This window comes from Cyprinodon tularosa, unplaced genomic scaffold (assembly GCF_016077235.1).
Source record: "Cyprinodon tularosa strain WSP-4 unplaced genomic scaffold, ASM1607723v1 ctg780, whole genome shotgun sequence".
Classification (NCBI taxonomy): domain Eukaryota; kingdom Metazoa; phylum Chordata; class Actinopteri; order Cyprinodontiformes; family Cyprinodontidae; genus Cyprinodon; species Cyprinodon tularosa.
In genome coordinates this window covers 225,350-252,391 of record NW_024039541.1, presented here as the reverse complement: position 1 = coordinate 252,391, position 27,042 = coordinate 225,350, and the positions used below count along the sequence as shown (strand labels likewise).

General features: G+C 55.0%; 1 protein-coding gene across 1 annotated transcript; it reads left to right on the top strand.

Moving 5' to 3' along the window:
* The first annotated feature begins 2,078 nt into the window (after positions 1-2,078).
* Positions 2,079-26,544, top strand: mapkap1 (MAPK associated protein 1). Its single transcript, XM_038270869.1, has 12 exons — positions 2,079-2,281; positions 7,552-7,948; positions 11,988-12,077; positions 15,437-15,585; positions 21,263-21,435; positions 21,500-21,676; positions 21,755-21,864; positions 21,974-22,081; positions 23,185-23,325; positions 23,841-23,969; positions 25,725-25,822; positions 25,894-26,544. The coding sequence occupies exons 2-12, from the start codon at positions 7,666-7,668 to the stop codon at positions 26,014-26,016; spliced, it is 1,581 nt and encodes a 526-aa protein (XP_038126797.1). The 5' UTR covers positions 2,079-2,281; positions 7,552-7,665; the 3' UTR covers positions 26,017-26,544.
* The last annotated feature ends 498 nt before the right edge of the window (positions 26,545-27,042 follow it).

The following is a 27,042-nucleotide window of genomic DNA, read 5'->3' as shown; positions in this document are numbered from 1 at the left end:
TGGATGGATGATGGATGGATGGATAATGGATGGATGGATGGATGGATGATGGATGGATGGATGATGGATGATGGATGATGGATGGATGGATGATGGATGGATGGATGGATGGATGGATGATGGATGGATGGATGGATGGATGGATGATGGATGGATGGATGGATGGATGGATGGATGATGGATGATGGATGGATGGATGGATGATGGATGGATGATGGATGGATGGATGATGGATGGATGGATGGATGGATGGATGATGGGATGATGGATGGATGGATGGATGATGGATGGATGGATGATGGATGGATGGATGGATGGATGGATGGATGATGGATGATTGATGAATGGATGGATGATGGATGGATGGATGGAGGATGGATGGATGATGAATGGATGGATGATGGATAGATGAATGGATGGATGATGGATGGATGATGGATGATGGAGGATGGATGGATGGAGGATGGATGGATGGATGATGGATAGATGATGGATGAAGGATGATGAATGGATGGATGATGGATGGATGATGAATGGATGGATGGATGATGGATGGAGGATGGATGGATGATGGATGAAGGATGATGAATGGATGGATGATGGATGGATGATGGATGGAGGATGGATGATGGATGGATGGATGGATGATGGATGGATGATTGATGGATGGATGGATGATGGATGGAGGATGGATGGATGATGAATGGATGGATGATGGATAGATGAATGGATGGATGATGGATGGATGATGGATAGATGATGGATGGAGGATGATGAATGGATGGATGATGGATGGATGATGAATGGATGGATGGATGATGGATAGATGATGGATGAAGGATGATGAATGGATGGATGATGGATGGATGATGAATGGATGGATGATGGATAGATGATGGATGAAGGATGATGAATGGATGGATGATGGATGGATGATGAATGGATGGATGGATGATGGAGGATGGATGGATGGATGGATGGATGGATGGATGATGAATGATGGATGATGAATGGATGGATGGATGATGGATGGATGGATGATTGATGAATGGATGGATGATGGATGGATGGATGATGGATGGATGATTGATGGATGGATGATGGATGGATGGATGATGGATGGATGATGAATGGATGGATGATGGAGGATGGATGGATGGATGGATGATGGATGGATGATGAATGGATGGATGGATGATGGATGGATGATGAATGATGGATGATGAATGGATGGATGGATGGATGATGAATGGATGATGGGGAATGGATGGATGGATGGAGGATGGATGGATGATGGATGGATGGATGATGGGGAATGGATGGATGGATGGAGGATGGATGGATGATGGATGGATGATGAATGGATGGATGATGGGGAATGGATGGATGGAGGATGGATGGATGATGGATGATGAATGGATGGATGGATGGATGATGAATGGATGGATGGATGGATGATGGGGAATGGATGGATGGATGGAGGATGGATGGATGATTGAGGATGGATGGATGGAGGATGGATGATTGAGGATGAATGGATGGATGGAGGATGGATGGATGATGGATGGATGGAGGATGAATGGATGATGAATGGATGATTGAAGTGTTTAATGTTTCTGGTTGTGGATGTAGTTACCCGCCTGTACCGTAGGTGGCGGTCTGCATCTCTGCAGTAATTTGCTGTCCGCCTAGAAGCAGTAGAAGAAGAAATGCTGCGTTCTCTTTTATCGCAGATGCCGGAAATATCGCTTAATGAAGTTTTATCCAGAACAATGGGTGAGATGTAGAAAACTAAAGCATAATTCCAGTGGGTCTTCATCTACAGCTGGATCAGCCGCGGCACTGACCGGCTGGGTGCTGCTTCCGGTCTGCATGCCGTCAGATCCACTGCACACTGTGGCGCGAACCTTTATGTTCAACATTTCAATCAGGCGCGAAATAAATGATTAGGTGACTAATGATTCCAAGCAGCAACAGTACATGTTCAGTCTGCACTGTTTTAAAGCTCGGCTCGGAGCGCAGATTAAGCTCTGCGGCGTGAAAGTACCTCTATCTGACGTCATTGCTGTTTCCAACTTCCGAGGGGACGCAAACGCCCCACGCTGGACGGAAGTGGCTGCTGCTGGTGTTATGGTTCGGTTCTATGGCGCCTCGTAAGGTGGAACAGAAGCTGCCTGCTGGGATATAATGCTCTGCCGGAGACCTGCTGACCTGCAGCCATTAGTGACGGAGGTGATGATAGCGGCTAACTGCTGCCAGCTAACCCGGCTTGGACTGCGAGGTAACCCGGCCTGAGCTGTGAGGCTCCAGCGGTTCTCCTCCTGATTAAATGGTTTCTGACGCAGATAAAGGATTTTATAGACGGTTAGAGCGGAAGGCTACAGCCGGATAGCCAACAGCTGCTAGCTCCGCTCTTCTCTTCATCTTTGACCAAAAGTACCACAGCGGGGGGAATTAACCCTGTTGACGTCACTTCCTGTACAGAGAGCCCCCTGCTCTTCTGTTAGAACACAGCTATCCAACATCTGTCTGCTTTAGGACATACTTTATATTGCGGCTCCTGAGGGTCAGACTGTCCAGACTCAGTCTGTCCAGGGTCAGTCTGTCCAGGCTCAGACTGTCCAGGTTCAGACTGTCCAGGGTGAGTCTGTCCAGGGTGAGTCTGTCCAGGGTGAGTCTGTCAAGACTATCCAGGGTCAGACTATCCAGGTTCAGTCTGTCCAGGCTCAGACTGTCCAGGGTCAGTCTGTCCAGGGTGAGTCTGTCCAGGGTGAGTCTGTCCAGGGTGAGTCTGTCAAGACTATCCAGGGTCAGTCTGTCCAGGTTCAGACTATCCAGGTTCAGGCTGTCCAGGGTCAGTCTGTCCAGGTTCAGTCTGTCCAGACTCAGACTATCCAGGTTCAGACTATCCAGGTTCAGTCTGTCCAGGCTCAGACTGTCCAGGTTCAGACTGTCCAGGGTGAGTCTGTCCAGGGTGAGTCTGTCAAGACTATCCAGGGTCAGTCTGTCCAGGTTCAGACTATCCAGGTTCAGGCTATCCAGGGTCAGTCTGTCCAGGGTCAGTCTGTCCAGGTTCAGTCTGTCCAGGTTCAGACTATCCAGGGTCAGTCTGTCCAGGTTCAGACTATCCAGGGTCAGTCTATCCAGGTTCAGGCTATCCAGGGTCAGTCTGTCCAGGTTCAGGCTATCCAGGGTCAGTCTGTCCAGGTTCAGACTATCCAGGTTCAGACTATCCAGGTTCAGTCTGTCCAGGTTCAGACTATCCAGGTTCAGGCTATCCAGGGTCAGTCTGTCCAGGTTCAGACTATCCAGGTTCAGACTATCCAGGTTCAGTCTGTCCAGGTTCAGACTATCCAGGTTCAGTCTGTCCAGACTCAGACTATCCAGGTTCAGTCTGTCCAGGTTCAGTCTGTCCAGGGTCAGTCTGTCCAGACTCAGACTATCCAGGTTCAGTCTGTCCAGGTTCAGACTATCCAGGGTCAGTCTGTCCAGACTCAGTCTGTCCAGGTTCAGTCTGTCCAGACTCAGACTATCCAGGCTCAGTCTGTCCAGGGTCAGTCTGTCCAGGTTCAGTCTGTCCAGGTTCAGACTATCCAGGTTCAGTCTGTCCAGACTCAGACTATCCAGGTTCAGTCTGTCCAGGTTCAGTCTGTCCAGGGTCAGTCTGTCCAGACTCAGACTATCCAGGTTCAGTCTGTCCAGGTTCAGACTATCCAGGGTCAGTCTGTCCAGACTCAGACTATCCAGGTTCAGTCTGTCCAGGTTTAGACTATCCAGGGTCAGACTGTCCAGGGTCAGACTGTCCAGGTTCAGACTATCCAGGTTCAGACTATCCAGGGTCAGTCTATCCAGTCTCAGTCTGTCCAGGCTCAGTCTGTCCAGACTCAGACTATCCAGGGTCAGTCTGTCCAGGCTCAGTCTGTCCAGACTCAGACTATCCAGGCTCAGTCTGTCCAGGTTCAGTCTGTCCAGACTCAGACTATCCAGGGTCAGTCTGTCCAGGGTCAGTCTGTCCAGGTTCAGACTATCCAGGTTCAGACTATCCAGGGTCAGACTGTCCAGGGTCAGACTGTCCATGTTCAGACTATCCAGGTTCAGACTATCCAGGGTCAGTCTATCCAGTCTCAGTCTGTCCAGGCTCAGTCTGTCCAGACTCAGACTATCCAGGGTCAGTCTGTCCAGACTCAGACTATCCAGGGTCAGTCTGTCCAGGGTCAGTCTGTCCAGGGTCAGTCTGTCCAGGGTCAGTCTGTCCAGGTTCAGACTATCCAGGTTCAGACTATCCAGGGTCAGACTGTCCAGGGTCAGACTGTCCAGGGTCAGACTGTCCAGGTTCAGACTATCCAGGTTCAGACTATCCAGGGTCAGTCTATCCAGTCTCAGTCTGTCCAGGCTCAGTCTGTCCAGACTCAGACTATCCAGGGTCAGTCTGTCCAGACTCAGACTATCCAGGGTCAGTCTGTCCAGGGTCAGTCTGTCCAGTCTCAGTCTGTCCAGGGTCAGTCTGTCCAGGTTCAGTCTGTCCAGGTTCAGACTATCCAGGTTCAGACTATCCAGGGTCAGACTGTCCAGGGTCAGACTGTCCATGTTCAGACTATCCAGGTTCAGACTATCCAGGTTCAGACTATCCAGGTTCAGACTATCCAGGTTCAGACTATCCAGGTTCAGACTATCCAGGGTCAGTCTATCCAGTCTCAGTCTGTCCAGGCTCAGTCTGTCCAGGCTCAGTCTGTCCAGACTCAGACTATCCAGGGTCAGTCTGTCCAGGGTCAGTCTGTCCAGGGTCAGTCTGTCCAGGGTCAGTCTGTCCAGTCTCAGTCTGTCCAGGGTCAGTCTGTCCAGGGTCAGTCTGTCCAGGGTCAGTCTGTCCAGGTTCAGACTATCCAGGTTCAGACTATCCAGGGTCAGACTGTCCAGGGTCAGACTGTCCATGTTCAGACTATCCAGGTTCAGACTATCCAGGGTCAGTCTATCCAGTCTCAGTCTGTCCAGGCTCAGTCTGTCCAGACTCAGACTATCCAGGGTCAGTCTGTCCAGACTCAGACTATCCAGGGTCAGTCTGTCCAGGGTCAGTCTGTCCAGGGTCAGTCTGTCCAGGGTCAGTCTGTCCAGGTTCAGACTATCCAGGTTCAGACTATCCAGGGTCAGACTGTCCAGGGTCAGACTGTCCAGGGTCAGACTGTCCAGGTTCAGACTATCCAGGTTCAGACTATCCAGGGTCAGACTATCCAGTCTCAGTCTGTCCAGGCTCAGTCTGTCCAGACTCAGACTATCCAGGGTCAGTCTGTCCAGACTCAGACTATCCAGGGTCAGTCTGTCCAGGGTCAGTCTGTCCAGGGTCAGTCTGTCCAGGGTCAGTCTGTCCAGGGTCAGTCTGTCCAGGGTCAGTCTGTCCAGGTTCAGTCTGTCCAGGTTCAGACTATCCAGGTTCAGACTATCCAGGGTCAGTCTGTCCAGGCTCAGTCTGTCCAGACTCAGACTATCCAGGGTCAGTCTGTCCAGGGTCAGTCTGTCCAGGGTCAGTCTGTCCAGGGTCAGTCTGTCCAGGGTCAGTCTGTCCAGTCTCAGTCTGTCCAGGGTCAGTCTGTCCAGGGTCAGTCTGTCCAGGGTCAGTCTGTCCAGTCTCAGTCTGTCCAGGTTCAGACTATCCAGGTTCAGACTATCCAGGGTCAGTCTGTCCAGGGTCAGTCTGTCCAGGTTCAGTCTGTCCAGGTTCAGACTATCCAGGTTCAGACTATCCAGGGTCAGTCTGTCCAGGCTCAGTCTGTCCAGACTCAGACTATCCAGGGTCAGTCTGTCCAGGGTCAGTCTGTCCAGGGTCAGTCTGTCCAGGGTCAGTCTGTCCAGTCTCAGTCTGTCCAGGGTCAGTCTGTCCAGGGTCAGTCTGTCCAGGTTCAGTCTGTCCAGGTTCAGACTATCCAGGTTCAGACTATCCAGGGTCAGTCTGTCCAGGCTCAGTCTGTCCAGACTCAGACTATCCAGGGTCAGTCTGTCCAGGGTCAGTCTGTCCAGGGTCAGTCTGTCCAGTCTCAGTCTGTCCAGGGTCAGTCTGTCCAGGGTCAGTCTGTCCAGGGTCAGTCTGTCCAGGGTCAGTCTGTCCAGTCTCAGGTTGTGGGTTTGAGGAGCTGCTGGAGATCATGTGATGGTGTGTTTGCTGCCAGCAGCTGGGTTGTTGAAGATGTAGACAGCTTTATGTTTATGCAGGGCGTTAGTAATCAGGTGAATGTCTGAACTACAAACACTGAATGAAATACTAGGCAGCTGCTTAGGGCCCCAAGTTCCTGGGGGCCCCATAAAACTCTGTTTCCATGTGTGGTTAATACAACTATTCCTTATTTGTTCACATTATTTATGTTTTAGATACATTTTTTTTCTCTAAAATGCCATCAGAACGCTGATAATATTCAGTGTGTCTCAGCCCCCCCCCCTTCAGTGTCCACCATATTGGATCAGTCCATTTGCTGCACATGTTCAGAAAGGTCCAAACAGACAGCAGCAAACCATTTGAAAACAAACCATGCAAAGAGCAGTGTTGCCAACTTAGCGCTTTAGTCGCTATATTTAGCCACTTTTCAGACCCCTCTAGCACTTTGATTTCTAAAAAGCTCCTAGCGCCAAATCTAGAGACTTTTTTCTGCTACTGGAGACTTTGGAGACAACATCTAAAAGCAGCGAACTCTGCTCTCCAGAGCCAGTAGATTGGTAACCCCGCCTCCTGCTCTCCTCTATCTTGTCTGCTGTCATGATTCATGCAGCTATTATTTCATCCAAATGAAAAATGGAGAACAGAGAAGCAGATCATGGCTTGTCTACAGTGAAAAGAAGGACTGGGTTATTTACTTTGGCCTTTTTGGAAACACAGGAAGGAGCAATCAGCTAAGTGAGCTTAGTGTTGGGAAAAATCTTTCATTCCTTTAGAGACAGCATGAAAAGTCAGCCACCAATCACTGACTGGAGCTGGTTACTGATGGCGCAGTAATATCTACAGAATTATAAAAGCCTCATAGATCTTTTGGGAACATCTATATTAGAACAGGTTATTGTTCTGTGATTGGAGGGATCGGCCGCACACTGCGGAGCCTGACAGTCTGATGAGACTGTTTTCTTTAATAAATCATTTTAAAGTGGCCTTTATGATGCAGCTAAGGATTATTTTTCAAATAGATTAATCTGTTGATCATGTCTTTGAATAATCTAGAAGACTTTTCATTAAATTAAAGCAACTTAAACTTTTCCACTTGAAGAGTTCTGGATTATAGAGCAGATTGACAGACTGTTTTTTTTTTTATCTTAAATGCTTATACTTGGTATCACTCCTGCTCTTAGCGTGTCGCTCTGTCAGCTAAAGGAATGTTTTAGAGTCTCTATCCTCCAGTTAATAATTAATTGATTAATAAATTAGTTGATTATTTTAATAATTGATTAATTGGATTCATTGTTTCAGGTCTAATTGCTTATTTATCCTTTTAAAAGTATTTTAAATGAGTGATTTAATTTAACCTGGTTAGATTGTGGTCTATATCAGCTGAGGAGCTGTCTCCCTCTGACCAGGTGGCCACTCCTCCTCCATGGAGCTGAGTCAGTAGAGCGAGGAGCAGCAGGAGGTGCTGCTTTGACCCGGCCCAGCAGAAGATTGAGAAGCTTTAGGTTCTGCTGCGTGAAGCCATGGCTTTCCTGGACAACCCGGCCATCATCCTGGCCCACATCAGGCAGTCCCACGTCACCAGCGACGATACGGGGATGTGTGAGATGGTTCTGATAGACCAGGACGTGGACCTGGAGAAGTGCCAGCTCACCCTGGTGCCCGGTACCAGCTGTGGATCGTCAGGCTCCGCCTCCCTCGGCGAGGCCGGCTGTCCCGCCGTGGAAAACCACAGCTGTGACCTCTCCCAGTCCATGGACATCACCTCCAGCTGGGACTTTGGCATCCGCCGCCGCTCCAATACAGGTAAGCTCAGCCGCAGGCCGCGGCCGGCCCTCTGACCGGCCCTCTGACCGGCCCTCTGACCGGCCCTCTGACCGGCCCCGCAGGAAGCCGGTCCCTGTGGCTCTGAGGGGCCGGCTTCCTGCTGGGCCGGCCTCCTGCGGCTCTTATGGGTGGAACCAATCGGAGGTTGGAGCTTAAATCTTTGGTTTGTGGTGAAATCAGGGGATCAGATGTTTGTTGATTGAGTGAAAGGAGACGATAGAAGAAGAACTCAGGAAGGAAGCTTGGTTTGACCCACAGAACCCACTGGTTCGGTCCCGTCTGCTCATCCAGCAGCAGCCGCTCACAGACCGCCAGGCGACGGGGGGGGCGCCATGCACCTCCTGAAGCAGAGTGTGGAGGATCGTCCCATGGCTGAGAGCTGAAGGCCTGAGCTGGTTCCAGTGGGAAAGAACCACTCTGGACACACAGCCTTCCACGTCTGCAGGCTGCTCAGGCTGCTCCTGCTCAGGCTGCTCCTGCTCAGGCTGCTCCTGCTCAGGCTGCTCAGGCTGCTCCTGCTCAGGCTGCTCAGGCTGCTCCTGCTCAGGCTGCTCAGGCTGCTCCTGCTCAGGCTGCTCAGGCTGCTCAGGCTGCTCCTGCTCAGGCTGCTCCTGCTCAGGCTGCTCCTGCTCAGGCTGCTCAGGCTGCTCCTGCTCAGGCTGCTCAGGCTGCTCCTGCTCAGGCTGCTCCTGCTCAGGCTGCTCCTGCTCAGGCTGCTCAGGCTGCTCCTGCTCAGGCTGCTCCTGCTCAGGCTGCTCCTGCTCAGGCTGCTCAGGCTGCTCCTGCTCAGGCTGCTCCTGCTCAGGCTGCTCCTCCTCAGGCTGCTCAGGCTGCTCCTGCTCAGGCTGCTCCTGCTCAGGCTGCTCCTGCTCAGGCTGCTCAGGCTGCTCCTGCTCAGGCTGCTCCTGCTCAGGCTGCTCCTCCTCAGGCTGCTCCTCCTGCAGGCTGCTCCTGCTCAGGCTGCTCAGGCTGCTCAGGCTGCTCAGGCTGCTCAGGCTGCTCCTGCTCAGGCTGCTCAGGCTGCTCCTGCTCAGGCTGCTCCTGCTCAGGCTGCTCCTGCTCAGGCTGCTCCTGCTCAGGCTGCTCAGGCTGCTCCTGCTCAGGCTGCTCCTGCTCAGGCTGCTCCTGCTCAGGCTGCTCAGGCTGCTCCTGCTCAGGCTGCTCCTGCTCAGGCTGCTCCTGCTCAGGCTGCTCAGGCTGCTCCTGCTCAGGCTGCTCCTGCTCAGGCTGCTCCTCCTCAGGCTGCTCCTCCTGCAGGCTGCTCCTGCTCAGGCTGCTCAGGCTGCTCAGGCTGCTCAGGCTGCTCAGGCTGCTCCTGCTCAGGCTGCTCAGGCTGCTCCTGCTCAGGCTGCTCCTGCTCAGGCTGCTCCTGCTCAGGCTGCTCCTGCTCAGGCTGCTCAGGCTGCTCCTGCTCAGGCTGCTCCTGCTCAGGCTGCTCAGGCTGCTCCTGCTCAGGCTGCTCCTCCTCAGGCTGCTCCTCCTGCAGGCTGCTCCTGCAGGCTGCTCCTGCTCAGGCTGCTCCTGCTCAGGCTGCTCGTGCAGGCTGCTCCTGTTCAGGCTGCTCCTGCTCAGGCTGCTCCTGCAGGCTGCTCCTGCAGGCTGCTCCTGCTCAGGCTGCTCCTGCAGGCTGCTCCTGCTCAGGCTGCTCCTGCTCAGGCTGCTCCTGCTCAGGCTGCTCCTGCTCAGGCTGCTCCTGCAGGCTGCTCCTGCTCAGGCTGCTCCTGCAGGCTGCTCCTGCAGGCTGCTCCTGCTCAGGCTGCTCCTGCAGGCTGCTCCTGCTCAGGCTGCTCCTGCTCAGGCTGCTCCTGCTCAGGCTGCTCCTGCAGGCTGCTCCTGCAGGCTGCTCCTGCTCAGGCTGCTCCTGCAGGCTGCTCCTGCTCAGGCTGCTCCTGCTCAGGCTGCTCCTGCTCAGGCTGCTCCTGCAGGCTGCTCCTGCAGGCTGCTCCTGCTCAGGCTGCTCGTGCTCAGGCTGCTCCTGCTCAGGCTGCTCCTGCAGGCTGCTCCTGCAGGCTGCTCCTGCAGGCTGCTCCTGCTCAGGCTGCTCCTGCAGGCTGCTCCTCCTCAGGCTGCTCCTCCTGCAGGCTGCTCCTGCTCAGGCTGCTCCTGCTCAGGCTGCTCCTGCAGGCTGCTCCTGCTCAGGCTGCTCCTGCTCAGGCTGCTCCTGCAGGCTGCTCCTGCAGGCTGCTCCTGCTCAGGCTGCTCCTGCTCAGGCTGCTCCTGCAGGCTGCTCCTGCAGGCTGCTCCTGCAGGCTGCTCCTGCTCAGGCTGCTCCTGCAGGCTGCTCCTGCTCAGGCTGCTCCTGCTCAGGCTGCTCCTGCAGGCTGCTCCTGCTCAGGCTGCTCCTGCAGGCTGCTCCTGCAGGCTGCTCCTGCTCAGGCTGCTCCTGCAGGCTGCTCCTGCAGGCTGCTCCTGCTCAGGCTGCTCCTGCAGGCTGCTCCTGCTCAGGCTGCTCCTCCTGCAGGCTGCTCCTGCTCAGGCTGCTCCTGCAGGCTGCTCCTGCTCAGGCTGCTCCTCCTGCAGGCTGCTCCTGCTCAGGCTGCTCCTGCAGGCTGCTCCTGCTCAGGCTGCTCCTCCTGCAGGCTGCTCCTGCTCAGGCTGCTCCTGCAGGCTGCTCCTGCTCAGGCTGCTCCTGCAGGCTGCTCCTGCAGGCTGCTCCTGCTCAGGCTGCTCCTGCTGCAGGCTGCTCCTGCAGGCTGCTCCTGCTCAGGCTGCTCCTCCTGCAGGCTGCTCCTGCTCAGGCTGCTCCTGCAGGCTGCTCCTCCTCAGGCTGCTCCTCCTGCAGGCTGCTCCTGCAGGCTGCTCCTGCTCAGGCTGCTCCTGCTGCAGCAGCGCTCACAGAGGCCCGTCTGGTTAAAGGAGGAGTAATCAGTGATCTAACCCTCGAAGGCATCAATCAAACCTGCTGTTCTGTAGGACGGCCTCCCTGCCATCACCCTAATGTTTAGCTGCAGGCAGGAAGGTTCTCCAGGAGAGGAACCAGTGGGTCCATGGTGTTGATCCACCTGATGGAGTCAGGCGGAAGCTGTGATCCTGGGAAACATGGCCGCCAGCTGCTGCTTCCATCTGCTTCCTGCTTCCATGGCCAGTCCATCCTGTTCAGGAGCTGACCCCCCCCACCAAGACTTGGTGGCTTTTATTGAGCGCAGAGGAGGTGCTTGTATCCATGGCAACGCTGTGTGGCGCTACGACTACTTACTGCTAGTCGTAGAGGCACCATGAACTCCACGGACTGTCCAGTTAACTCTTTAAATGTGATCCGTTCAGGATCCAGTGGAAACCTGAAGAATGTTGACCTGGACCACATTCAGTCTGATGGCCGTCTCTGGATGAAGGCTTGTTCTCTAGCTGGCAGGTGTGGAACGTTACCTGGAGGTCAGAGCAGCAGCCGTTCATCAGAACTTCTCCTCAAAGATCTGAAGCTGGGATGTGGGTCAGTTTGATGGAGAGATGCACCGACAGCACGGTTCCAGTTGGTCCAGCAGGTTCTGCTCACCCTGAACACAGAAACACCAACACCGTTTTTAGGATGTGATCCAATAGAACCCGGCCCCCCTAAACGGGCTGAGGTAGAAGGACCGGGCTGGGACCGGAGCGATGGGTGCATCTCTGCCTTCATGGAGCCGATCAGACAGGAAGATGATCCTGAAGGTTCTGCTGGGAGGCAGGTGGTGTGAGATGTTTGTTGGTGTGGAGGTTCTGGGATGGCTGGGTTCTGCAGGGTTCTGCAGGGTTCTGAAGTACTGACCTGTGTGGCTGTCTCATCAGGATTCCAACAGGAAAGCTGTGAAAAGGCTGGGGCTGCGGGTAAGATGGTCTGTTCCTCAGGAGACGGTGGAGAGGTTCCACCTGGAGGTCCAGAGTGACCCGGTTCCCTCCTAATTAGAACCTTATTGATCAGATGGAAAGCAGCTTTGATGTTCTGTAAACAGACTAGTGAAGCATTTAGAAATGAAAGACTGAGTAACTTGGACTAGTCTACTAGTCGACGGGACGTAAAATTTGTTGTCTCTCTTTTCAGCGCAAAGACTGGAGCGACTGAGGAAGGAGCGTCAGAACCAGATCAAATGTAAAAATGTCCAGTGGAAGGAAAGGACGAGCTCCCACTCTGGTACGCCTCCTGCTCCTCTCTGCCGCCTGCTTCAGCCATTTCTAAAATCAAATGTTTTCGGTCAAAGAGGACCTTCCATTTAGGAATTATTACATCTTATTTATAAACTAACTCTTGATTTTCTGTCAGTGTGACGAACAAACCAGCAGAGTTTATGTTCCTCTGCCATCAGGCCGCCGCGCACCTGCTGCTTAAGGGCTGAACCGTCCACTGGCCCCACCCACTACAGTGTTTGGGACGGCCCCCTAATGTGGTGGACCCTCAGCGGGAACAAAAGGGCACGTTAAAGAAACAATCCATTGGACTTTTGTTTCCAAGTTTGAAGACGTTTCTCTTCCCAGTTCATAATGTCAGAAACAGCCTTGAGTTCAAGGACCCCCCTTTCAGAGACATAGACAGGTATGGGGCATTGCAGGCTAATAAAGAAGCCAAACCACCCCCGTTCCAAAGGGGGGGACCCGTTCATCTGTTTCTATTACTGCACTGTATAAAGTCTGAAACTCAATGCTATTGAGTTCTGAGGAATATTTACATCACTGCCTTTTATGCACCTTAAGAAAAGGTGATCGACCATATACTGGCGCCACCAGGAGGCCGCTGCCGCCCAATGTGTCTCCCCACTGGCCTCCCCACGGGTTGCCCCACGGGCCTCCCCACAGACTGCCCCCACGGGCCTCCCCACTGGCCTCCCTACAGGTCGCCCCACCGGCCTCCCCACTGGCCTCCCTACAGGTCGCCCCACGGGCCTCCCCACGGGCCTCCCCACGGGTCGCCCCACAGGCAGCCCCACAGACCGCCCCACGGGCCTCCCCACGGGTTGCCCCACAGGCGGCCCCACGGGCCTCCCCACGGGCCGCCCCACAGGCGGCCCCACAGACCGCCCCACGGGTTGCCCCACTGGCCTCCCCACTGGCCGTCCCACGGGCCTCCCCACGGGCCGCCCCACAGGCGGCCCCACAGACCGCCCCACGGGCCTCCCCACGGGCCTCCCCACGGGTCGCCCCACAGGCGGCCCCACAGACCGCCCCACGGGCCTCCCCACTGGCCGTCCCACGGGCCTCCCCACGGGCCGCCCCACAGGCGGCCCCACAGACCGCCCCACGGGCCTCGCCACTGGCCGTCCCACGGGCCTCCCCACTGGCCGTCCCACGGGCCTCCCCACGGGCTGCCCCACCGGCTGCCCCACGGGCCTCCCCACGGGCCGCCCCAAAGGCGGCCCCACAGACCGCCCCACGGGCCTCCCCACGGGTCGCCCCACCGGCTGCCCCACGGGCCTCCCCACGGGCCGCCCCACAGGCGGCCCCACGGGCCTCCCCACGGGCCTCCCCACGGGCCGCCCCACAGGCGGCCCCACAGACCGCCCCACGGGTTGCCCCACGGGCCTCCCCACTGGCCGTCCCACGGGCCTCCCCACTGGCCGTCCCACGGGCCTCCCCACGGGCCGCCCCACAGGCGGCCCCACAGACCGCCCCACGGGCCTCCCCACGGGTCGCCCCACCGGCTGCCCCACGGGCCTCCCCACGGGCCGCCCCACAGGCGGCCCCACAGGCGGCCCCACGGGTTGCCCCACGGGCCTCCCCACGGGCCGCCCCACAGGCGGCCCCACGGGCCTCCCCACGGGCCTCCCCACGGGCCGCCCCACAGGCGGCCCCACAGACCGCCCCACGGGTTGCCCCACGGGCCTCCCCACTGGCCGTCCCACGGGCCTCCCCACTGGCCGTCCCACGGGCCTCCCCACGGGCCGCCCCACAGGCGGCCCCACAGACCGCCCCACGGGCCTCCCCACGGGTCGCCCCACCGGCTGCCCCACGGGCCTCCCCACGGGCCGCCCCACAGGCGGCCCCACAGGCGGCCCCACGGGTTGCCCCACGGGCCTCCCCACTGGCCGTCCCACGGGCCTCCCCACGGGCCGCCCCACAGGCGGCCCCACAGACCGCCCCACGGGCCTCCCCACGGGTCGCCCCACCGGCTGCCCCACGGGCCTCCCCACGGGCCGCCCCACAGGCGGCCCCACAGGCGGCCCCACGGGTTGCCCCACGGGCCTCCCCACTGGCCGTCCCACGGGCCTCCCCACGGGCCGCCCCACAGGCGGCCCCACAGACCGCCCCACGGGCCTCCCCACGGGTCGCCCCACCGGCTGCCCCACGGGCCTCCCCACGGGCCGCCCCACAGGCGGCCCCAGGGGTTGCCCCACGGGTTGCCCCACGGGCCTCCCCACGGGCCTCCCCACGGGCCGCCCCACAGGCGGCCCCACAGACCGCCCCACGGGTTGCCCCACTGGCCTCCCCACTGGCCTCCCCACTGGCCTCCCCACTGGCCTCCCCACGGGCCTCCCCACGGGCCGCCCCACAGGCGGCCCCACAGACCGCCCCACGGGTTGCCCCACTGGCCTCCCCACTGGCCTCCCCACTGGCCTCCCCACTGGCCTCCCCACGGGCCTCCCCACGGGCCGCCCCACAGGCGGCCCCACAGACCGCCCCACGGGTTGCCCCACTGGCCTCCCCACTGGCCTCCCCACTGGCCTCCCCACTGGCCTCCCCACGGGCCGCCCCACAGGCGGCCCCACAGACCGCCCCACGGGTTGCCCCACTGGCCTCTCCACCGACGTCACATTAGAAATCTCACTGTTAACCAGGATCTGAGGAGGTGTTACTGAATCGTTCTGATTTCACCACTATAGTAGAATCAAACCCTGATATTATGGCTTTTAGATTCAGTGGCCACTCCCAAGATTTTAGTGGCCCCATCTGCCCCCCAATGAAACATTTCTGGAGGCGCCACTGATTCCATGGTGGCCAGACAAGCAGATATATCCCATGATGCTTTGCGAGAATTCTCCTCGCAAAGCATCATGGGATTTGTCGTGGCAGCGTTAAAGAACAAAGATGGCGGAGGCAGTGTGCGGGGTTAGCGCCATCTGGGGTTAGCAGGGATCTTCTGTGAGTTAGGGAGGGGTCAGGGCGTCTGTCAGCCATGACAGCTCCTCGCCAGGTCTCAGTAATCCCTAATCCTGCCTGTGGCTATGGCAACGTAGAAATGACCTTTAACATCATAGAGCTGCTCTAATGTAGCTCTAGACATTCAGTCTGAAGGTCTCCACATCAGCTCCACGCAGCTTAAGCTCCTCCTACTTGATGATGCGGTCCAGGGTGTAAATGCTGCATCTGGAATGCAGAGTGCCCAAACTCCCTGCAGGGCTGGAGGAGATCACCATGGAAACCGCCTGCGACCTTAAGAAGCCTGAGGGACGAAGCGAGGCGGCGGCCGCTGCTTTCAGAGGCAGAGCTTCCTGCTCAGTCTGAGGCTCTGCAGGATCACGCCGCAGGTATTAACTGAATGACGTGTTCGTTTGTTTCCAGCGGAGGATCTGGGCTCTCTGTTTGAGAAACGCGACTACAAAGACCGGCCGAGGGCGGCGGGGGCCAAGTCCACCTTATCGCTGCGCCTGGAGCAGTGTCCTCAGCAGCTTAACAATCCCTTCAACGAGTACTCTAAATTTGATGGCAAGGTAAGCTCAGCTCCCCCTGCTGGTCAGAACGGGTCCTACAGGACGCCAGCTAACCAGTGCAGACCAGTCTGCAGACCTTATTCACTCCAGCCCATCTCGTCTTTGAATAATAACCAATGTTTATTTCTAACTTTAGGTTTTAAAAAGAAGAAAGAAAACACATCTTAAATGGGTTTCTGAAAATTTAGAAAAATTATGTAACAAACAGAAAACAAACTTTTTCCTTCATATGAAAGATCAGAAATAGATTTTTATTTTTATATTTTCTTTTACTTAAAGCAATGAAATGACTTTAAAGAATCGTGTGGCTTTAAGGTGAAAGAACACATGGCACCATGTTGGTCTATTATTATTGAGGGATATTTGTGTTTAATGGAGAATATAATGAAGCCAATCACACCTGATTCTATTGATTAGCAATAAATCTGATATGGTTGGTATTATTTATGACGGGAAGGAAATGCTTCCTTAGGGAACTGAGGTTTTATTACCTTTAAGATGTTTAAAAGTTGAACCCTGTGGTCACAACTGCACCTCATGATGACATAAAAGCATTTTAACCGGCTTAATAAATGAAAATATGATGAGATTGAACCATATAGCTGACTTTACATCTAATAACTCAGCGACCACCGACCACCTGACTTCCTGCGGTCGCCTCCAGACCAGCAGCTCACGGTTCAGCTGGAGCTGCAGGTGGAAATGATCTGAATCAGGCGGATCTAACTTGATTGGTCGGCTGGCTGCTCTGTCGGCCATCGTTCTCCCATGCTACTCCTATGCTGCTTTCCCATCAAAGGTTAATAAAACCTTTAAACGTAGAAAAATGGACGCCGGATCAAACTGTGGTCGTGCTGTTCTGATGCTTCGCGCTCCGGTTGTTTATCTGCTCTGATCTGGAGCTACAAGCTAAAACAGTTCAGCTTTATTTACTTTGGAAAAATAGTTTCTAAGTGAGAAAGTCCACCTCCAAACATCCTGAGTTCATCAGGATTATAATCCCACTAAAATCTGCAGTTGTTGTTGGGAGCTCCTCACCCCCAGCATCATCACCGCCGCTGTTCTGTCAGAGCAGCATACCCCGTCAGAGCAGCATACCCCGTCAGAGCAGCATACCCCGTCAGAGCAGCATACCCCGTCAGAGCAGCATACCCCGTCAGAGCAGCATACCCCGTCAGAGCACCATACCCCGTCAGAGCAGCATACCCCGTCAGAGCACCATACCCCGTCAGAGCAGCATACCCCGTCAGAGCAGCATACCCCGTCAGAGCAGCATACCCCGTCAGATCAGCCTGCCCCGTCAGAGCAGCCTGCCCCGTCAGAGCAGCATACCCCGTCAGAGCACCATACCCCGTCAGACCAGCATACCCCGTCAGACCAGCATACCTCGTCAGACCAGCATACCCCGTCAGAGCAGCACGGCCCGTCAGAGCAGCATACCCCGTCAGAGCACCATACCCCGTCAGACCAGCATACCTCGTCAGACCAGCATACCCCGTCAGAGCAGCACGCCCCGTCAGAGCAGCATACCCCGTCAGAGCACCATACCCCGTCAGAGCAGCATACCCCGTCAGAGCACCATACCCCGTCAGAGCAGCATACCCCGTCAGAGCAGCATACCCCGTCAGATCAGCCTGCCCCGTCAGAGCAGCCTGCCCCGTCAGAGCAGCATACCCCGTCAGAGCACCATACCCCGTCAGACCAGCATACCCCGTCAGACCAGCATACCTCGTCAGACCAGCATACCCCGTCAGAGCAGCACGCCCCGTCAGAGCAGCATACCCCGTCAGAGCAGCCTGCCCCGTCAGAGCAGCCTGCACCGTCAGACCAGCATACCTCGTCAGACCAGCATACCCCGTCAGAGCAGCACGCCCCGTCAGAGCAGCACGCCCCGTCAGAGCAGCCTGCCCCGTCAGAGCAGCCTGCCCCGTCAGAGCAGCCTGCCCCGTCAGAGCAGCCTGCCCCGTCAGAGCAGCCTGCCCCGTCAGAGCAGCCTGCCCCGTCAGAGCAGCACGCCCCGTCAGATCAGCACGCCCCGTCAGATCAGCACGCCCCGTCAGAGCAGCACACCCCGTCAGAGCAGCACACCCCGTCAGAGCAGCATACCCCGTCAGACCAGCATACCCCGTCAGAGCAGCCTGCACCGTCAGAGCAGCATGCCCCGTCAGAGCAGCATGCCCCGTCAGAGCAGCATGCCCCGTCAGACCAGCATACCCCGTCAGACCAGCATGCCCCGTCAGAGCAGCATGCCCCGTCAGACCAGCATACCCCGTCAGACCAGCATGCCCCGTCAGAGCAGCATACCCCGTCAGATCAGCCTGCACCGTCAGACCAGCATGCCCCGTCAGAGCAGCCTGCACCGTCAGACCAGCATGCCCCGTCAGACCAGCATACCCCGTCAGATCAGCATACCCCGTCAGATCAGCCTGCACCGTCAGACCAGCATACCCCGTCAGACCAGCATGCCCCGTCAGATCAGCATGCCCCGTCAGACCAGCATACCCCGTCAGACCAGCATACCCCGTCAGACCAGCATGCCCCGTCAGACCAGCATGCCCCGTCAGACCAGCATACCCCGTCAGAGCAGCCTGCCCCGTCAGACCAGCATACCCCGTCAGAGCAGCCTGCCCCGTCAGACCAGCATACCTCGTCAGAGCAGCATACCCCGTCAGACCAGCATACCTCGTCAGACCAGCATACCTCGTCAGACCAGCATACCTCGTCAGAGCAGCATACCCCGTCAGACCAGCCTGCCCCGTCAGAGCAGCCTGCACCGTCAGACCAGCATACCTCGTCAGACCAGCATACCTCGTCAGAGCAGCCTGCCCCGTCAGAGCAGCCTGCCCCGTCAGAGCAGCCTGCACCGTCAGACCAGCATGCCCCGTCAGAGCAGCACGCCCCGTCAGATCAGCACGCCCCGTCAGATCAGCACGCCCCGTCAGAGCAGCACGCCCCGTCAGAGCAGCATACCCCGTCAGAGCAGCATACCCCGTCAGACCAGCATACCCCGTCAGAGCAGCCTGCACCGTCAGACCAGCATGCCCCGTCAGAGCAGCATACCCCGTCAGATCAGCCTGCACCGTCAGACCAGCATGCCCCGTCAGACCAGCATACCCCGTCAGATCAGCATACCCCGTCAGATCAGCATACCCCGTCAGACCAGCATACACCGTCAGACCAGCATACCCCGTCAGACCAGCATGCACCGTCAGACCAGCATGCACCGTCAGACCAGCATGCCCCGTCAGAGCAGCATACCCCGTCAGATCAGCCTGCACCGTCAGACCAGCATGCCCCGTCAGACCAGCATACACCGTCAGACCAGCATACCCCGTCAGACCAGCATGCCCCGTCAGAGCAGCATGCCCCGTCAGACCAGCATACCCCGTCAGACCAGCATACCCCGTCAGACCAGCATTCCCCGTCAGACCAGCATACCCCGTCAGAGCAGCCTGCCCCGTCAGACCAGCATACCCCGTCAGAGCAGCCTGCCCCGTCAGACCAGCATACCTCGTCAGAGCAGCATACCTCGTCAGACCAGCATACCTCGTCAGAGCAGCATACCCCGTCAGACCAGCATGCCCCGTCAGACCAGCATACCCCGTCAGACCAGCATACCTCGTCAGAGCAGCATACCTCGTCAGACCAGCATACCTCGTCAGAGCAGCATACCCCGTCAGACCAGCATACCCCGTCAGAGCAGCCTGCCCCGTCAGACCAGCATACCCCGTCAGACCAGCATACCCCGTCAGACCAGCATACCTCGTCAGACCAGCATACCTCGTCAGACCAGCATACCTCGTCAGACCAGCATACCTCGTCAGACCAGCATACCCCGTCAGAGCAGCCTGCCCCGTCAGACCAGCATACCCCGTCAGACCAGCATACCCCGTCAGACCAGCATACCTCGTCAGACCAGCATACCTCGTCAGAGCAGCATACCCCGTCAGACCAGCATGCCCCGTCAGACCAGCATACCCCGTCAGACCAGCATACCCCGTCAGACCAGCATACCCGTCAGAGCAGCATACCCCGTCAGACCAGCATACCCCGTCAGACCAGCATACCCCGTCAGACCAGCATACCTCGTCAGAGCAGCATACCCCGTCAGACCAGCATGCCCCGTCAGACCAGCATACCCCGTCAGACCAGCATACCCCGTCAGACCAGCATACCTCGTCAGAGCAGCATACCCCGTCAGACCAGCATACCCCGTCAGACCAGCATACCTCGTCAGAGCAGCATACCCCGTCAGACCAGCATGCCCCGTCAGACCAGCATACCCCGTCAGACCAGCATACCCCGTCAGACCAGCATACCTCGTCAGACCAGCATACCCCGTCAGACCAGCATACCCCGTCAGACCAGCATACCCCGTCAGACCAGCATACCCGTCAGAGCAGCCTGCCCCGTCAGACCAGCATACCCCGTCAGACCAGCATACCCCGTCAGACCAGCATACCCCGTCAGACCAGCATACCTCGTCAGAGCAGCATACCCCGTCAGACCAGCATACCCCGTCAGACCAGCATACCCCGTCAGACCAGCATACCCCGTCAGACCAGCATACCTCGTCAGAGCAGCATACCCCGTCAGACCAGCATACCCCGTCAGACCAGCATACCCCGTCAGACCAGCATACCTCGTCAGACCAGCATACCTCGTCAGAGCAGCATACCCCGTCAGACCAGCATGCCCCGTCAGACCAGCATGCCCCGTCAGACCAGCATGCCCCGTCAGACCAGCATACCTCGTCAGACCAGCATACCCCGTCAGACCAGCATACCCCGTCAGACCAGCATACCCGTCAGAGCAGCCTGCCCCGTCAGACCAGCATACCCCGTCAGACCAGCATACCCCGTCAGACCAGCATACCCCGTCAGACCAGCATACCCCGTCAGACCAGCATACCTCGTCAGAGCAGCATACCCCGTCAGACCAGCATACCCCGTCAGACCAGCATACCCCGTCAGACCAGCATACCTCGTCAGACCAGCATACCTCGTCAGAGCAGCATACCCCGTCAGACCAGCATGCCCCGTCAGACCAGCATACCCCGTCAGACCAGCATACCCCGTCAGACCAGCATACCTCGTCAGACCAGCATACCCCGTCAGACCAGCATACCCCGTCAGACCAGCATACCCCGTCAGACCAGCATACCCGTCAGACCAGCATACCCCGTCAGACCAGCATACCCCGTCAGACCAGCATACCCCGTCAGACCAGCATACCCCGTCAGACCAGCATACCCCGTCAGCTGCTGCTCGTAGGGCTGGAAGTGAATAGAAATATTTTAAGGTTTGTGGTAAAAGATGCAAGAATCAGAATAAATAATCCAGTATCTTCCATCAGCAGGTTTTATCAGTTAATGATGGGATTTATAAACTGTTTCTGTTTTATTTCAGCAATAATCTGTTCTTTCTAAATAATCCGTTCTATTTTCTAATCTGTGGAGTTTACCTCTGGATCAAAGCTATAAACGCTCATTTATAGTAAATTTAGTTTTAGACGCCCCGGACTGAGGCAGGTTCATGGTACGAGCAGACCCACAGTGAATATAACTTTATTTTAACTTGCCGTCACTCAGCAGCCGCTCTGCAGCCCCCAGAGGCGGGATTATGTTGGGAGTTGGGCGTCCGTCTGTCCGTCACACGTTTCCTGTCTGCTTTTGCAGGGTCACATCGGTACGACGGCTACCAAGAAGATAGACGTCTACCTCTCCATGCAGATGGCTCAGGAGAAGCTGCACCCCATGACGGTGGTGACCATCGCCAACGCTCGGGTTCACGACCTCATCGGCCTCATCTGCTGGCAGTACACCGGCGAGGGCCGAGAACCCAAACTGAAGTGAGTGTGAAGCGCTCAGAGCCGTCTCTCTGCTGCTGCCCCTCTGACTCTGCTCGCTCCGCAGTGAGAACGTGGACGCCTACTGCCTCCACATCGCCGAGGACGATGGTGAGGTGGACACAGACTTCCCTCCGCTGGACTCTAACGAGCCCATCCACAAGTTCGGCTTCAGCACGCTGGCTCTGGTGGAGAAGTACTCCTCCCCTGGACTGACCTCCAGGCAGTCCCTGTTTGTCAGGATGTGAGTGCAGCAGACTGGGAGCACTGGTGCTGGTCCAACAGGACCAACCGTCTGACCGCTCTTCCTTCTTCCTCCTAGAAATGCTGCTCATGGCTTCTCTTTAATTCCTGTGGACAGTCTGAAGGTCACCATGAAGGAGATTCTTCAGAAGGCCCTGAAGAAGAGGAAAGGTTCCCAGAAAGGAGCAGGTAATGGTGCTGAGCCTCCAGCTCTTCCTTCCCTTTGGTCCATTTAGGATTCTGGTTCTGAAGGGAAATGAGGACTGACTGTGAAAGTGTCTCCATGACTCTCCACCAGGTCCTCTGTATCGTCTGGAGAAGCAGATGGAGCCAAACGTTGCCGTGGACCTGGAGTCTTCTCTGGAGAGCCAGAACACGCTGGAGTTCTGCCTGGTCAGAGAGAACAGTGAGTACAGCTGCTGGAGATGCTGGGATGGATCTACTTTTTTTAGGGGAAAAGCTCAATCAGAAACATCATGTTGCATCTTCCTGAGCAAAGGTACGATTCACAGCACTACAGTGTTTACCTGTGAAATTTATCCACAGGGATTATTTCACAGTTTGTCCATTTAGACCAGATCCTGAAGAATGATCGCCGTCCACCTTGAACAGAAAATAACTTCTCCAGAGTCTCAGTGTCCTGAACCAGACCGACCCAGTCCTCCACTGTGGGAGCTTCAGGCTTTTTGTTTTGCTTTCTGCCAGAAGCTTGAACAGCAGTGGACTCCATCCTCTGATGACTCGTTCCTAGCAGAGCCGTACGTGTCCCAGTAGAACCAGTTAACGTCCCCAAACCAACAGGGATGACCTCCTGGAAGGGGTTCAGATGATTAAAAGACAAAAACTGGACATAAAGTCCCTCCTGGACCAACTAACAGTTTAGTAACATCTAGGAGATTCTGCTGTGGTTTACTTAGAGCAAAGCTGAGCAGGAATGTCTATCTGACCAGGTGATCATCTCTAGACGGGTCACGGTTCTGATGGTCCCTCTGCAGACGGGTCACGGTTGCCGTGTTACTTTTGGTTTTTGATGGCGGTCTGTCAGCGGTTTGCATCATGCATCGTTTCCCAAACGTTTCCAGGACTCATGGAACGTTTCCAGGACTCGTGGAACGTTTCCAGGACTCGTGGAACGTTTCCAGGACTCGTGGAACGTTTCCAGGACTCGTGGAACGTTTCCAGGACTCGTGGAACGTTTCCAGGACTCGTGGAACGTTTCCAGGACTCGTGGAACGTTTCCAGGACTCGTGGAACGTTTCCAGGACTCTTGGAATGTTTCCAGGGCTCATGGAACCGATACAGATGTTTCCTTGAGGCTCTAGAATGTTCCACATATTGGAACGATCCAAGTTCATGTGAAACCATTGAGTCAATGAGCAGATGGTGACTCAGCACCTTCAGACATTGAGTCAATGAGCAGATGGTGACTCAGCATCTTCTGGGTTAGTCAATGAGCAGATGGTGGCTCAGCATCTTCTGGTTAATGATGAGATGTTTCTGCTGTTTCAGGCTCCAGAGGCGAGGAGAGCTCAGAGGAAGACCCTACCATTGACATCACCACCGTCCAGGACATGCTGAGCAGTCACCACTACAAGTCCTTCAAGATCAGCTTGATCCATAAGCTGCGTTTCACCACAGAAGTCCAGCTAGGTACTTCCTGCTGCCGGGGGCCCAGACCGCCCACATACGCTCAGGTGGAGCAGAACCTGAAGGTTCCTGCATGGAGGAGGAAACCAGCAGAAAGGGACAGAAGGTTCCAGATGTTGGTGCCTTTAGGGCGTAAAAATGCTGCTGGTTCATTTAGCTGCTGATGAACCAATCAGTCGCCCTTTAATGTAGAACCGTTTCATCCCGTTCTGCTTCACATCTCAGCTGATGAGAACGCCATCAGTAAAGATGCTGCTAACATTTAGCCTTAAGCTAACGCTTAGCTGTAAATGTTGAAGCTCAAACAGCCAGGATTCCTCCAGGCTGCATGAAAGCAGAGCCGGTTCCTCAGCTGCTCCATCAGGACGGTCTCCTCCTCTGGGAGGGGCCGCCCCTCGGTCCAGATGTTGGGTATCTTCTGCCAGATGTTTTCTGTTGGGTCTTTAGATCAGTAATGTTGGCATTTTACCAAACTAAACGCTTTTCCACCATAAACCACTTCCAACCTTTCTCTGCAGGCATTTCAGGAGAAAAAGTGGAAATCGATCCTGTTACCAATCAGAAGTTTTTCCGCATTCGCCAGAAACCCATCTCCATCGACTCGGACCACCTGTGTGCCTGTGACCTTGTTGAGGAGAGGAGCCCCAGTAAGTGTTCCTCAGATCTGCAAAAGTTTGAATCGATCCCTGAGAAACAGTCCTCCCATCCATCAGAAACGTTTAGCACCTTAAGTTCAGCAGCGATCGACCTGAAAGATTACGGCCTTCAGCTCGTCCTAGCTTAACCCGGATGCAGCTCCGAGCTTTAAACACCCCGACTGGAAGGTTTCCCTCATCAGGATCAGTCTGAAGCAGAAGGACAGACCTGAGGAGAGTCAGTGGCTGTGGTTTGGAGCTGCTAGCTAAACTCCATCAAACACTGGGTTACTGAGCAAGACCCTTAAAGGGGAACACCGTTTTTTTTTTTTCATTGGTCCTTGATTTTCCGTTATTCCATCATGTTCTACTCTCCCAGATGAGTTTAGTGTCATTTGGAGCCGTTCTGAAGATATTCCGTTAGGTTATATCCAGTAACGTCTTCCTATGGGCAACGACTTGAAGGCACAAACTAAACTGTTCATCATTCATTCTTTATGGAACGCCAGCATTCAGAACATGGAGGCTAATCACTGTCCCCCAGACATCCACAGTTAGATTTTTTATATTTATATCTTTTAAAAACAAAGCGGAGTGTGTATGACGTCATCAGCGTGCCGGACTGTAGTAGTAACAGGCGGCTACGCTCTACCTCTTCTATTCATTTTAGCTCATCTGAATTGTTCATCTGGAGAGCGAGATCATCTGTGGTAGCAGCTCTAGACATCTTCCAGGCATGAGAGGAAAACTAGCAGCAGTTCAGCGGACAGGAAGAATGATGGTAGCCGGCGGGCGCTGATGACGTCACACACACGCCGCTTTGTTTTTAAAAATCTAACGGCGGATGTCTGGGGGACAGTGATTGGCCTCCATGTTCTGAATGCTGGCGTACCATAAAGAATGAATGATGAACAGTTTAGTTTGTGCCTTCAAGTCGTTAACCTGACTCCTCCAGATGGATTTACTCCGCATATCCATCTGGAAACCTTCTGTTGAAGTAATTTTGGGAAGGGACGAAAATACTGGTTAGCTGATTGGCCTATGTTGGTGATAGACGGGCCAAATAAACCAATCAGATCAACGAAGCATATGACGTACTAACAGAGCGACGACGAAGAGGAGCCAATTGATAGATCAAACTCTTGCTGAAACCAGTCGGGAGAAGAGCAAAAACATCTTTTCCTCTGAGAAAAGCCTCCAGAGCAGTGTTTTGCTCTTCTTTCAGTGAAGAAATACTCTGTAATTCCCATAAAACTTGCCCGATAGCCACGCTAACGCTAGTTTCATCGGCTGAAGCCGCCATGTTCTTTAGACTGAACTGTCGCGCTTCTCGTTGCGTCACACCTCAACCCGGCTCAAAGCCAACGCTGATTGGACGTTAAAATTTTCTTTAACGGAGAGTCTCCAGACTGATTAGCGAGTGAAACCTTGAAAGCTCGCGAGATCAGAATGGTCTCACCAGGCTACCAAGTCGTTGCCCATAGGAAGACGTTACTTGGATATAACCTCAAAATCAAGAGACCAATGGAAAAAAATGGCGTTCCCCCTTAACCCCACACTGCTCCCCGGGCGCCACACTGTGATGGGTTTATTGCAGAGAGGGAATTTCTCCAGTGTGAGATCAATAAAGTTAAATTATTATTCTTATAGGATGGCACTTCAAGCTAAAGGCCTGTAACCTGCTGAAGGACGGTTAAACCGTCCCTCATTTATTCTCCTTGATGTGTGGAAAGATGTTCAGCATGTTTTTGTCCTGTTGTCCTGCAGGTCACGCCATTTTTAAGATCACCTATCACAGTAACCATGACTACAAGGCTCTGTTCTTTGAGTCTGACGCTGCTACGGTTAACGAAATCGTGCTGAAGGTAAGTAGGAAGGGAGGGAAGGAAGGAAGGAAGGAAGGATCTGATTCTAAGCGGCGTTCTCCTCCTGCCAGGTGAACTACATCCTGGAGTCCCGGGCCAGCACCTCACGGGCCGATTACTTTGCCCAGAAGCAACGCAAGCTCAGCCGCCGGACAAGTTTCAGCTTCCAGAAGGAGAAGAAGACGGGGCAGTAGTCTGAGGGAAAGTTTGCTTCCATCCACCTGAGGCCTTCAGTCTCATAGGGGGGATTCAGGACTTCAGATCCAGAAGGATCAGAGAAATGGAGCCGCATCAGAGATCAGCTGATGATGATTGGACAGGTTGGTCTGCTGAGCTGCAGCCAGATGTTCTCCATGGATCCTGGCAGTTAGGGAACGCAGGAGCATCCCTGTCAGCAGCTATGAATTCTCATCATTTTTATGTATTGTATATAAAGATTTTTATAATCGGGACATGAATGGGTGATTTAGAAAAAGCCGTTTGGCTTTTGACGCGTCTGCCTTGAATCAATGCGTTTGGTTCTGCTCTGTGAAAGTAGCAGCATCTCCATCATCCCGTCAGTTTAAAACCAACACAGAAATGTTCCTACATGAATGTCTGAGCTTCTGATCACTGCAGAGCTTTTTATTCCCAGCATGCAGGAAACGCCACCTTTTGCTTTTCCATGTCTACTTGGACAGTTTGGCATCAATAACACAAGAATAAAAGAACTTCAAGACATTTTCCAGCTGTTATCTTTATTGTCATATTCACCACATTTCAACCGGCTTCCTTTAAAATGAGATTTAGTGGGTGATTAATGTTTGTACCAAGGAGCTGAAGCATCCATTCAGGAAGCCCTGATGTCACACTTAAAGCTCATTATGCTACCAGACCTTTGGCCGCCATGCTAACCTTAGCTTAGCATTAGCTAACAGCTAATAACCTCCTATTTGCTTCCTGAAGTCGATCTGAATCTAGACCAAAGTTCCTGTTGATGCAGAATCCCTTCCTGGTGACGTTGTCATGGTAACCAAAGTAACGTTTATTTCTTTCATTTTGACTCATCAAAATGTATAAATTATTCTTCATGTAGTAAGTTTGCTTTCCTGTAAATGTTAACACGTTCATTCTCCTCCAACCATCTGCAGAAATAATGAGGATGAAGTTGGACTCTGACCCAAACCGATGGTCGATTTAAACATTAGCAGCAGGGGCGGATTTAGGACATGTGGGGCCCT